Source organism: Pelecanus crispus, chromosome 9 (assembly GCF_030463565.1).
Source record: "Pelecanus crispus isolate bPelCri1 chromosome 9, bPelCri1.pri, whole genome shotgun sequence".
Classification (NCBI taxonomy): domain Eukaryota; kingdom Metazoa; phylum Chordata; class Aves; order Pelecaniformes; family Pelecanidae; genus Pelecanus; species Pelecanus crispus.
Genome location: NC_134651.1, coordinates 38,588,423 through 38,601,658, shown reverse-complemented (window position 1 = coordinate 38,601,658; position 13,236 = coordinate 38,588,423). Strand labels below are relative to the sequence as shown.

Below are 13,236 nucleotides of genomic sequence, written 5' to 3'. Positions count from 1 at the left end.
GTGAGCAGAACCTTAAACTGTTTTCTTTGGCAAAGGAAACTGGGTTAATAATCCAGGTTGCAAAATTACCCTAAATACGCATTTATCTCACACATGCTATACAAACTCTGAAAGGTTGCTCCTCTGCATAGCTGTTCCACTGTTTTAAATCTCTTACCTCTCAGTGACCAAATTAATAGGAAGGACACAGAGAGAACTACTGCAACAATGATTGCTCTGAAAATCTGATCTCATGCAAAGGACCAAGCTTAACCAGCTTCCATCTTCCACTGTACAAAACCACAGAAGAAATAAACCAGTTCTGGCTACACAATATTTTCCTAGCAGAGCACAGGACCATGCCATGGCATTAAGAGACACCAGGGTTGCATGTTGCCTCATTTAAAACACAGGCTTCTCTGTTGGGGAAAAAAATTTCAAAATAAATAAAATTAAAGAAAGAAGAAGAGGCAGTCCTAACGGATGCAGACTCGAGGTGTGCAGTAAGAAATGTGCTGAGATGACCAGCTCAAAACAGTTCAGCCATTACACGGCCCTCACAGGGAACAAGGTTTGGCCACAGTCACAGCAGGCTGCATTCGGTCCAACGATACGCAGGTCACGCAGCTCCGCTCCCAGCTACTGCAGCCACTGCCTACCTCATGCCCCTTCCCATCAACATCAGGTGTAAAAACACAAATTCAGAATGTGTCCTGTTATGATAACAGACCCTTATAAATACTGATGTGTCCTGTGCAACTCACTGAGCTTCCAATGATCTATTTTAATGGGAAACATCTGAGCACCAAAACATTGTCTAGCACTTCCCAGTTAAATGCAACTGAGGAACAGCGTGTGCTGCTTGGATTGCCTTCGTGCGTGATCTAGTGTTTTGCGGTAGCTATGAGCTACATTTAGACACTTGATAGAAAATGGAACAACAAATGGGTGTTCATAAGCATCACTGTTCAAAAAGAAGTTGGAATGATTTTTTTTTTTTCTCTCTTTTAGTTTTCCCTCCCCTTTATGTTTCTTATAGAGATATCTGGAGTAGATGGGGAAGGAACAAGAAGAGCCACATAGAGTTTTGAAAAATATTCTCTCAGAGGAAAATGAAGTGAGTCATTTGAACATTTGTGCAGAAGCTGCGGAGAGCTTGTTTTCCCCAGTAGAACTAGGATATAAATGTGATTTAAAAATGTTTCCCAAAACTCTGAGGAAAGCTATAATCCCACCTGTCAGGCAGTAGACTGATGGATTTAAGGAAGGTGGATTGCAAATTTGCTTTTAAGGATGGTTTTAGTGCGCATAATTGCAGGTTGAAGTGTTTCTCAACTCTCCTCTTGGTTATTCTTACATTCCCCAGTGGAACATGCTGCTCCATACTACATTATGAACCACTTTTAGTCATGTTTCATTAAATATTTATTTGATATATTTGAAACATCCATGGTCTGTCTTAAGGTTTCTCCTTGTGCACAAACCGATTTTATGGGATAACACACAATTTGCCTTTGTTGATGGGTTTGAGAGAGAAGACAATGAAAGCAACAACTACGGTTTGGAGCAAAATGAGAAGTCTGAAGACGTCGGGTATCCTCACACTGCAACCAGAAGCCAGAAAAGAGATGTTACAGCAAACAACGTTCCAGGAAAGAACTGGTCTCTCCTTTTCACTATAAACAGGCATTTTGTACAATCTGGTCACCTCCCAGCTCCAGCTGCATTGCAATGCTCCCAAGTAAGCCCTGCGGTCCCCAGCATGCTGGATCCGAGCAGGGATAACACTAGGTGTCACTCGCTCCCTGTGCAAGCAGGCACTTGGATTCTCCCCCGCTGGGGAGCAGCAACAGGAATCTCCAGAGTACAAGAAAGGCCAAAATGAAAATACTTTCTGCAACCATAGCAACTCAGAAATACTGAGGTAGCCGCTGCTCAGAGCCTAAGGACGAAATATTTTCCCCAAATCAAGGAAACGTTCTTCCCCTGACACTAAGCCATCTACACAGTTCTCTCCACTTCAAAATTTCCATTGCAAAAACCAAAAAGAAACAAACCAAAAACCCCGTTCTGTTTGTTTCTGCGAGACCAAACCACATCCCCATTGGAGGAGAGAGAACATGGTGTCAAGTTAGCATAAACTCTTATTAAGCAATCAAATGCAATGTGTGTGGATGCTGCCAGAAAATCTCAAGACATTTTTATAAACAGAAATGAATTAAGCAATGACCTTATGAACTCACAGAGCACTATTTGCATTTCAAGAGACAAAGAAACCAAGACACAGAAATCAGGGAGCAGAGCCAGAAACAGAACTGATTATCCAGTTCCTCATTAAAGCCACTTACAAATTTTAATACATTTTAGCTTGGATACACTTTTTCCTCCTCTTGTATTTTTTGATAAAAAGCAGCTGTGAACAATTGTTTAAGAATTCCAGGTACACAGGGAGCTTGTATTTTCGGAAAGATGCCAGATAAGACAGAAAATCAAAACACGTAAAGCCTCCCTGAAGCGCAGCCTTTGAATTTTATGTTGCCTGACTCACAATCCACAATTTTCCTTAATACACCAGCTTGTGTTAGTGTGTTCATCCACGAACAGCTCACTTTTGCCACACCCTGAATGCGAAATGTCATGGCACTATTTATATTTCTAAGGTTTCATCCGTTCTAAAGTAAAAATTACGCTGTTATCATCCTCCTTTGTTTAGTTACAAGCGTTTCAGGTATCACATAAAACCGTAATAGGATTAAGCTCTTTCAAAAATACTCTATTCCAAGCCTACAGCACAGAAAGGAAGGGCCATCGCCGACCCAAAATGTCTAGCTATGGCTGAGGGCAGGCAGCCTGCCTGAACACGGTTCCTGCTGAAAGGAGATGAATGGGAATGCTCAGAGACTTGAGTCCTACCTTTAGAGTCTTCACAGCCACTGTAAGGTTGTACTTCTTCCAGACTCCTTCATACACCTCTCCATACTGCCCTCCACCAAGCTTGTGCTTCATCGTGATGTCAGTTCGCTCTATCTCCCATTTGTCGTAGTTTGGAGACACACCATAGATAGTGGGCTTATTGCGTTTGGGCGCCGGGTAGTGCAAAGTGGTGATGAGCCCATCTGCGACAGTTGAATGATGATGGACCAACTCTGCTAAGGTGTTGAAGCGGCTCTCTGAAGAGACATACAGCTAGGAACCAAAGAGAAAGAGAAAGCTCATTCACATAACGCACATCGGAGCATTCATACGTAGAAACTACGTTATAAAATTATGAAAGCAAATTTTGTGCATTTCTTCTACTGGAGCTGCAGTACTATGAGCTCCACAAGCTCTGTAACTAGCTCTCAGAGCTCAGAACTGAGAACAACCAACGCTTACATGGGAAATGCATGGATTCAGGAGAAAATACATGCACTTCGCTGAAACAATATGGAAGGAATGACTGCAAATAGCATTAGATTGGCATACTGTTGCTTGAAATGTCTTTTTTTCAAAAGGCTGGTCAGTAAAGATTGTGGGACATTTCCTGGACAGCAGGGGGTTGTCAGCCTCGGTGTCTTCATTCCATTATTACTATTCAGGTTATGACATTTTCACCTGCCTAAATTCTCCTTGAAGTGTCACTAGCAAACCAGTGGCTTCCCTGCTTTTGGCCTAAGTTTCTGCACAGTATTTGGCATGAAGTTGGGCAGCTGGCCTGCTCCATTCTTGTGATGGGCACCGATCAATAACACGGAAGTAAAATCATTACCACTGAATGAAAACCTGCTGCAAGGCATGATAACCCATATTTGTTACCTTTTAACGTTTATACGGAAGATCCATTTTAAACCTAAAAGCCTGCTAAAGGTAATGGACAAGTGACTCCCTACCACCAGAGCTTTGTATTTCCAGTTTTCACACTCAAACCCAGTCTTCTGCTAGGCAAGGCGACAAATACTAGAAATTTAATTTTTAAAAAAAATTATGCTGATAACACCTGGAGGAGAGGGAAAAAATATTTGTATCAAAGTGCAACAGCCTATGCTGGACGCAGCACACGGAAGATGGAAGAGCTCCATTTCTCACAGAGGACCAAGTTCTGGCAAGGGACAACCTCGCAGGAAGAGCAGCAGCGTGTTAGCCTCCTAGATTTCTGTGCAGTCCACACGCTATGAAATGAGTACAATGCACTGGTCCTACCATGCACATTACATGCAGGTAGCTATGATCAAACTTCCCAAATGCTTCTGACTCGCTGGATATGTGCTCAACAGTTTGTGCATGTGCAGTGGCCATCTGTCTGGGATTTCAGGAGGCTGGGAAGTTGGTGGGGCTGCCAGGCATCCAAAAATCCCAGACTGAGGGTCAAATTCAGCTTCTTCCACCTAGACAGAATTTCTGGATGGAAAAAGAAAATGCATCTGTGAAGCTGATAATGCATCTGAGATGCATTTGCAATAGAAAAAAAGAAAAAAATGTTTGCAGGGAGGGGCATAACCACCCTCAAACCTGAGCAGAGCCTTTGGACTGGAGACTGGCAATTCCTGTATGGATGCTCCTCCTTTGCAGCATCTGTTTACTATACAAACCCAAAATGAGAACGAGATGCATTGGAGGAGACCAGATATTCTGAAGCATATGAGAGCACAGGCACTAAGTATAAGAAAAGGTGAGTGAAAGGAGCAGCCGTATCATCCAAGGAAGTCAGAGTAATAGATGAAAGTGCCTCTCCCCCTCAGCATCCTGCTTGCCCAAATCCCTACTTAAGTTTATGAGAATGAGCTGCATGCTTATGTATATATGGTAACTATTATGGTCAGAATTGGCAAAACCTGCCAGTCTATGTATGTCGTGGACTTATTTGGAAGACCTGCAGAAAGGTAAAATGCTCAGCTCAGGCACACAGTGTAACCTAAAAAGGGGAAAACACACACAGATGTGAATGACCCCACAGATCAGTCACAGACGGGTTGGACTACTGCAAGGTGTAGGGTGGCTGTTGGCTTTCAAGCTATGGCCTTTGCAACAGAATGATGCTCCCTGTAAGGTTTCTGGGAAGTAAACATTATATAGCATTTGACATCCAAAAAAAGGCAACTATGCTGTAGAAACCTACCTTTCCAGTGTTGGGAAATCACAACCTCTACTTAAAATGGCATTTCCTCTGCTATAGCACCTGGGCTTGGGTGAACGGGAGAAGATGCACAGTGGCCAACCTGTCTGTAAGCCACTTGAGCCAAAACCACACCATTAGCTACTCTGGTGACAACACATACACTTTTGGATGCACAAGGGCATTTGGAGTGGAGGGTTTTACACCCTGGCCTGGAGAAATCTACTTTCCCTTCACTCTTGTTTTTCTTTTGGTACAGTTGCTGATAAAAAAACTCTTATGGGAACTTTATCTCTAGAAAACAAAGGCATCCTCCTGGGGAGCATGATCTCAACCCTCTGTCAAAACGAGTCAGATATTCTTTTGGTAAAGTAACTGGATCAAATCTCATTTCAACACTACGATTAAGAAAAAACAAAAAAACAACAAAACAAAAAACCAACACCTTTCATGGTCAAAGAGGTGAAATCACCTTAAAAACAGATGTTCTGAGAACATAAAAGTGACAACGTAAGAGACGCTTTTACAGCTGCATGGCTTGGACCACTAAGCATCAGCCAGTACAACCACAATTTAAAACAAGCCATACCTGTTTGGGAACAACGTGTAGTACTAGCAGTGGTACGAGCAGTTCACATGTTACACTGAAGACTAAAATACAAAAGTATGGATGTAGAAAATTATGCTGAACTCCAGGATCACTTGGAAGTATTAGAGAAGTACGGAGAAGGAAGCGGCCCATGCTTTTATGACGGCTTGTACCTCATGATCTCAAAATCTCATGGAAATCAGAGGTATCTGTGTTTTGTGTGAGAGATTATATGATCTTGTTACAGATGGAGAGAGAAGTTAAATAAATGGCCAAAGGTTTCACAGCAAACCCATAGCAACATGGGGAACAGAACTCAGGATTACACTGTCCAGGCCATAGGACAACACTCCATGCCTTAACACACATGAATCTTTCCTTTTACATTAAAAAAAAAAATAAACCCACCAGACTAAAACCACATCCACCCACTAAATGTGCTCATTTTGTAGGCAGTTTTTCTAACCTCTCAGTGACTGCATCTCAACGCTGACTCCTGAAGGCCTTACTTCCCATCAGCCCTACTGGAAATCAGAGTTATGCTGTGTTTAAATCTTCATCTGGAATTTGAAGCATGTCTCACAAGATGATGAAGCAAGGAGCAGCTATGAACGGCATGCTGCCGATGCAGCCCAGCAAGTCGCATACACACTCCGACTATTCACTGCAACCTGCCTTCTCTGCTGACCCTGATTACCAAGCCTTAGCTCAAGCTGCTTGCTGGATAATTTCCCCCAAGAAAACCGCCTGGTGCTGCTAACTGTGCTCTTACAGAGGTAACAGACTCAGCGTTTCTGCACCGCGTGAGATTATGTAGGGACTCACACAGTTTGCTTCCTGGCTATGTTGTTGACACATTATTTGGGCAATTTTTGTATATCATCAGTCAAACTGTAACACCGGTCCTGTTCCAAGGAGCTCTGCTTGCACACGTTAGCCACTCATCTGCAGCTTCTGTCACCAGTCCACATCTCTTTTTCCTGGCTAGTATATTTTATAAGGGTGGTTAAACTGGCCCATGCTAACCTCCAACGCATCCTTAACCTGATGGGATTCCCCCTCCCCAGTCAGCAGACAAAACCGAACATCCACACAAAATATCCATGAAGATCCATGATGAAGGAGCAAGTCTGCATCTAGTTCAGCCGCTGGAGGCTCCAAGAGACTCAAGCAGGACCCGTGTCCTGTGTCCTTAATGCTGAGGATAGCAGGATTTGAAGAGCTGGCTGGACAACACTGTTTATTCAGTTGGGTTACTCAACAGGAGGGCTTTGCCTCAAGTACTATCAAGTCAGTAAAACCAAGTCCTCTGTACCGCGGAAGTGGTTTACCACATGACTAGCTGCACCGTGCCAGCCAAATCAAGGAAGATCACTTTTAATGCCTTTCTAAAAAACAAACTAACAAAAAAAAAAAAAAAAAAAAACCACCCAACCCAACAAAACATTAAGAGGTGGTCCAGAAGAATATGATCCATTAAACTGGAAAATAAAGAAAAAATTCCCTGAGGAATTTTTCTTTTTTTCTTTTGAAGTTATTGAACCCCAATACATTCAGTATGAACGGTGCTAAAATTAAGACATACACACCTCTGATCTTCTTCCTAGACCCTTCAATTTTCCCCAGGACAAAGCCTGGGTAGGGCTGTGTGATACACGGTATACCTCCGTGCTGAGCAGAAGTTGTTCCACACGTTTCTCTACTACCTCTTTCTCCTGATGGCGTGTTCTCTCAGTCACAGGACATGATCCCACCGAAGCCATTCATCCTTCCTGCAGCACTTGCAGATATTAAATTCCCCGGACAGGCTGACTAATGATACAGCAGGCTGGGAAGGCCCCAGGTGCTCAGGGATTTGAAGGTAAGAGCTTTCCTTTGGCAGAGCCATGCTCTTCTGTGAAGCGGGTAATAGAGTGAGACACGAGCAGCTCAGAGCGGGGGACCTGCTCCAGCAGTCTCCATTTCGCAGAGGGAAAAGCTGGGATATTAGCTGTTTCTCTTCCTAGCTCCTCAGCTTTGACAGCTGGGGACAGGGTGCTGGAAGAGCACTGTGTCCCTGAGACCAGGAGCGGAAACAAGAGAGCGGGCAGCACGTGTGCCGCTAAGCTGTCGCAATTCACTGCCCAGCTCATTAACACAAATTGAAATCAATGTGGTTTAACACACCGGGCTGCAAGCTGCAGTGCCTGATGCATGGACACGGCAAACCGCCCTTCTGCAGGGATGCTGGCAATGGGGAGGACTGTGGCTACCTCTTTGCTCGCCCCTGCATGAACAGCCAAAGCCCAGGAGCCACAGCTCTCAGTCCCTGCAGCTTCTCGATTTTGTATTTCCAACCACCATCAGCTGTAGATCTGCTTTAGTGAATTCTGCTGACCTGCACCTTTTCTCAAAAGCACCAATTCAAGCAACTTTGTGGAAAATGAACAGTTAACCTGGCTAATACAGACCTGAATGGATTACTGTAGCTCTGCAGAACTGTTTTTTGGGATAAAACGAGCTCTGCTGGCATGAAAGCCTTCATATGCCAAACCTTTTTACAGCTAAAATGGAGAACGTGCTATCGTATCACAGACACATGCTTATTCACACCAACTGAAGGAGACCCGGGTTCAAAATATTCACATATGAACATTGCTCATCTGCCAGCATCAATGTGAATAGAAGGAATATCAACTACAGAGACAGGAGGAGGAATAATATTCCAGATTGCCATGAGGTCCTTCAAGTATCCTGCTTATCAGCGTTTCACAGTGCCGATTTTGACTACAGAGTGTGTCTACATGGGAGGAAAAAGGAAGAATCAAAGCACCATAACTTGGAAATACGTTGCCTTAAATAACATGGTCAGAATTGTCTCAATTACAATCTGTTTGCTAAAGCAGACAAAAGTATTTCATTACTGAATAAAAGCTGTTTATCTTATTAAAGGTTTTAGAGTGTCAACTCTGATAAATAGTAAGCAGTATGTACCGGTTCCCTATGTTTTCATACTAGGGATTTTGCTGTCAGCATTGCTGTAAGAAGAATAAAGCTCTTGCAGAACAAAGGAAAATTGGCCACGGTGGGCCACTACTATACTTGATTTTTTTTACTTTTTTCCTTTGAAGTACTAGTAGTCATCTACTAGATGCTGGCAAGAAAAGCCTCAGCAGCCATGCTCCAGACCCACATTTCAACTTCTGCACAGGATCTAAAGAGACACTGCTTAAAATAGATTTGTTAAAACCCAAGATTTTCCGAAATCCAATGCCAGTAGAAATGTTTCCATGAAATTCAAACAAAAATCTGTGGAAAACTACACTTTTATGCTAACATTTCTCTGCAGCATCCACAAAGCACAGCACTGCAACACTGCTATAGCACACAACGATCTAGGGAAAAAGAAATGAAGAAACTAAAGACAGGGCCCATATAAAAGTGAAAGTGCCTACCCGTCTCCAATGATCACGCTGAAATACTGTAGAGAAATCAAAACAGCAGTTAAAGATCCTGCAGAATAGCTCAAAAAGCATTCTGTCCCTAGTATTTACAGGATTATTAGCAACAGGCACTGACTTTTCTGATTTGGCAGTCAAAGAGATTATTTTTTGAACATACGGGAGAAGAATTCATCCTCAGAATCTCTTATTAATGATATCCATTACATTCAGCTCCGATGTAAGTCTAGTATCTCCTACACCTTAAAGTGTTTTGCTACTGAGCTTATTATACCTCACCAGAAGTTTGCTAAAGTAAAACGGTTTTGTCATAGCCATGTCGGAATCTCACAGTTTATTGTAACTACAGATGATGAACATTGTGATCAGGGTTCAGAATTGCTGAATTCAATTGCTACTACTTGACCTTGTGCAGTCAGTGGACAAAGCATACCAGCAAGGTTTTCTTTCATGGCTTGGATAGCCTGCAGCTTACCTTTCCGTCAGATGCAGTGTTTATTCTGTAGTGGTACACCCTTCCTTCGTATCGCAGCGAAATAGATCTCTGTCCTGGACTGCTCTCGCTCTCCCGCACAAGAAAGCTGCCGTTGATACCACTACTCAGAAGGTACTCAGCAGCGTTACGTGACACTGGTCCGTGATACCAGGAATGCTTCTCCAAACTATTCACTGGGGTGATGTAGTTGCTGGGTACCCAGCCTTGTCCATTCTTTGTTTGGGCCTCGCACCATTCCCCATTATGATTGTAGCCCAGGACACGGAGCTTTTCACCTTAGTGCAAGAAAATAGATTTAGACATGGCAAACCTGGGAGCTGAGGACAAAGCTACATTCCTTCTGGGTAACAGATCATTAAATAATCTCCTGTAAGAACAGATATCTGACTAAGCAGGGAGCATGTGTGTTTCTTTAAGCTTGAGCAGACCCCTCAAAGCCAAAGTCACATGCGTGCTTCAGGAGTTTGTTAGGCAGGCTCTCGTGCAGTTCTGCACCAGCTCTGATACTGCTTGAGCTTAAAAAATTAATGCAGCAAATTTTATTTGAACTGAGTTGGCTTGATGGGGCTAGGAGAGAACAGGAGTGGATGAACAATAAAAAAATAATTTCAATTAGCAAGGTAAGCAGATGTGACTTACATTGAACATAAGGAACAGAAGAACTGAGTAAGAAAACACCATATCGGTACAGTCATTTTTCATACAAGGACTGTATTTTGGAGAACTATGAAAATTATAGAGGCCAGCCTCTAAAATCAGCTTAGTTTAATTTCTCAGTTCAAACTCTTGCTGCTAATGGAGACCTTAGTTTTGGCAAACAGTTTCTTGCCCAATGCAAAAACTTCAGACAGTTTTAACCTTTTAAAAGGTTATGACTTTGTGAAACATTTGTATTTGTTTAAGAAGAATTCCCACAGTAAAAAAAATTCCATAGGGTTTAGTATATAACTCAGTTATTCCACAGTGACTTTTCTTTTTATGCCTTCTCACACACTCCCAGTACCATTCCGCCCAGCTACCTTACCTTTAGTTATGCTGAGAGTGTTGTCCCCACTCGCCACAAAATCATACAGTGCAACAAAGAGATGGGGATCATTTTCACTAGGACAGGACAGAAGGTTTTCCTTGGAGTTCCAGCGAGCTGCTTCGCTCAGACCCTGGGGCTCGAAGTCTGACACTACCGGTCTCTGAAGGGCTTCTGGAGGAGGAAGAGAGAGAGAGAGAGGAAAAAGCAGGTTCATTTTTGCTGATAAAAGCCATCTGGTTAACCCACGCACTTTAATATTCTAACTTGCATTGTTTCTTGACATGTGTGCTCCTCATGCGTCAGAGGACAGATATGGACAGCTCTTTAACGCAGATCTCCTGCCACATAGGCAGGACACCCTCGCTCCAGAGCCGTCCCCCAGCCCACCCCGAGCCCCCAGCTCCTGCCTCCCTTGGCATGCAGGAGAGGGAAAGCCCCTCTCCCTCCCTCCAGTAAATGCTGCTCACGTAGGCTGTTTGCTGCTTGTAAATCCTTTGGCTCATGCCTAACTGCTGGAATGGTTAGATTTGAAAACAAACCCAAGACCTTTAAAAGGTAAATCCCTTAATTATCCTATAAATGAAATCGCTAGAACGTGCAGCACAAAGAGCCAGGTAGGGCGAGATTTGTAAGACATGGTATTTAAGAATGAGATACATACTTCAATTCTTCACAGTATTTTTAATAATTTGTCTTATTTGAGTACAAGGCTGTGCCTTTTTTGTTGCCTTCTCTCCGGCCTGCTGCTCTTGAAACCAGAGCGCAGCAGTGAGCATACTTCGCACAATGAGCTTTCTACATCTTTAGGAACCCTGAGACGTCTCCAGAAAAAGAGATTCCTAAAAACTGAGCTTCACAGGTGAGTAAAAACCAACCGCCAAAGTTTTCTTGCACACTGCAGCACATTAGGCATGTAATATTCAGCAAGTATCAGGCAAGTCCATCAGGAGATTTTGTTGCAGTCGCTCTGGCAAACCCTCCTCTCTGGACCACGATTCCCGAGTTTGGGGCAGCGATGCTCCAGGTAGCTGTGCCCCCTCCCTCTAACGTGCCACTCGCCAGCAGTGCTGGCAGCCCCGCGGGCGACTCTGCTGGCACGAACCCCGGACAATAAGCTGTGAAAAAACTTGTTTTCTGAAGGGTTATTTTCCATCTGGATGAGTTCGTTGAGCGAGGTCACAGCACTGCACGCAAACCATCACGTCAGTGCAGCTATAGGGACAGGAAACACAGCGCCATCGCACCCCGCCCCTTGCACCACGAAATTGCTCTTCATTACTCAGCATCAGCCCCCGCCTGCTCCCCCCACTCACTGCTCAATCTCTCTTCTGCACAGGCGAATGCAGCAGGGCTTTGGAGGGAGAAATCCCAGGCCAAGTGTTTTCTACATTATCAGCTCACCTGGGAGCACAGTTCTCTCTTTATACTTGTAATACTCCCTAGCAAAGGGCTGCTATGTAGATGCAATCACACCAAAATATGCTTTTAACACTATTGTTTGCTCAGCCAGAAACCCAATATAAGCTACACCAGTAAACCAGTGAAGAACTGATACGACTGACACTAGGAAACGTATGGAAGTCAAGTGTGGATTGGGACAGGTCCAAAAATACATTTCCCAATGGGGACATGCTAAAAAAAAAAAAAAAAAAAAATCCAAAATCCCAACCCTACAAACAATAACAAATCCTGTTATTTTCTAAGCTTTGGTGGTGAAAGTGCCACTATTCACCCACAGACAATCTGGCGTCCTCGATGTGTTGGTCAGATCACCACTGGTAAAGGCTCTCTGGGTGATTATTTATGAAGCACAAGTAGTACTGTATTCTTTGGAAAAGGTAATATCATATATGTGGGCAGAGAGCAAAACAGCAAGTATACACACTGTTGGGCCTGTTTTCCTAGCCAAACCATATCTGCTGGGAGATATATTTTTATAGTGAATCAGAGAGGTCAAATAATTCTGCTTTCTAAATGATTCCACAGTCAGAAAAGGTGATGGTGTGTTGGGTGTTTTTTTAAAGAACCTTGACATCCTTGCTTCCCCCTCCTGTTTCCTGCAGGAGAATACATTTTATTAGCCCGGGTTTGCTTCAAGAGGGACAATGGGAAAAGAAACAGAAAATCCACTTTCAGAAAATTAAGCTATAATCATTTTACCATGAAAACGCTTTGATCCTGTCAAGCCCATTAAGCTCCCTTATCAAACACAGGGCGCTGCAGTGACTGGAGAGATTCCAAGGAGTTACACCATCAGTAAACACCTGGAACAGACAGACAGCGAGAGCTGCAAGTAGCAGATACACAACCTCGGCGAGGAGCGACACCGTGATGCTCTCCCCCAAATATGGTACAAACCAGTACATGCTGCCTAGTGGGATGGACCGTAACCTCCATTAGGAAGGAAAACGCCTCCCCCATGGGGGACTGATTCGACAGGAAGGCAGGAAATCCAAGGCAGGCTCCCCTCCAACTCCAGCGCGATCGCGGCCCAGCGAATGACGGCTCATGCATGGCCACGGATGGAGATGCAGGAGGAAAGCCAAGCACTCCGCAAGAATCCCTCCCTCGTGCCCAGGCCGCGGCGATGCTGGGACTGACTCATTACACACG

General features: G+C 43.8%; 1 protein-coding gene across 2 annotated transcripts in view; it reads right to left on the bottom strand.

The window, feature by feature from the left end:
* The window catches only part of ABL1 (ABL proto-oncogene 1, non-receptor tyrosine kinase), an 81,663-nt gene that overhangs the window by 11,613 nt on the left and 56,814 nt on the right, over positions 1-13,236 (bottom strand). For both annotated transcript variants that reach the window (XM_075716059.1, XM_075716060.1), the window contains exons 2-4: positions 10,621-10,794; positions 9,576-9,871; positions 2,893-3,165 (exon numbers count right to left, since the gene is read on the bottom strand). In XM_075716059.1, the coding sequence (XP_075572174.1) occupies positions 2,893-3,165; positions 9,576-9,871; positions 10,621-10,794 (743 nt within the window). The remainder of the gene's footprint in view (positions 1-2,892; positions 3,166-9,575; positions 9,872-10,620; positions 10,795-13,236) is intronic.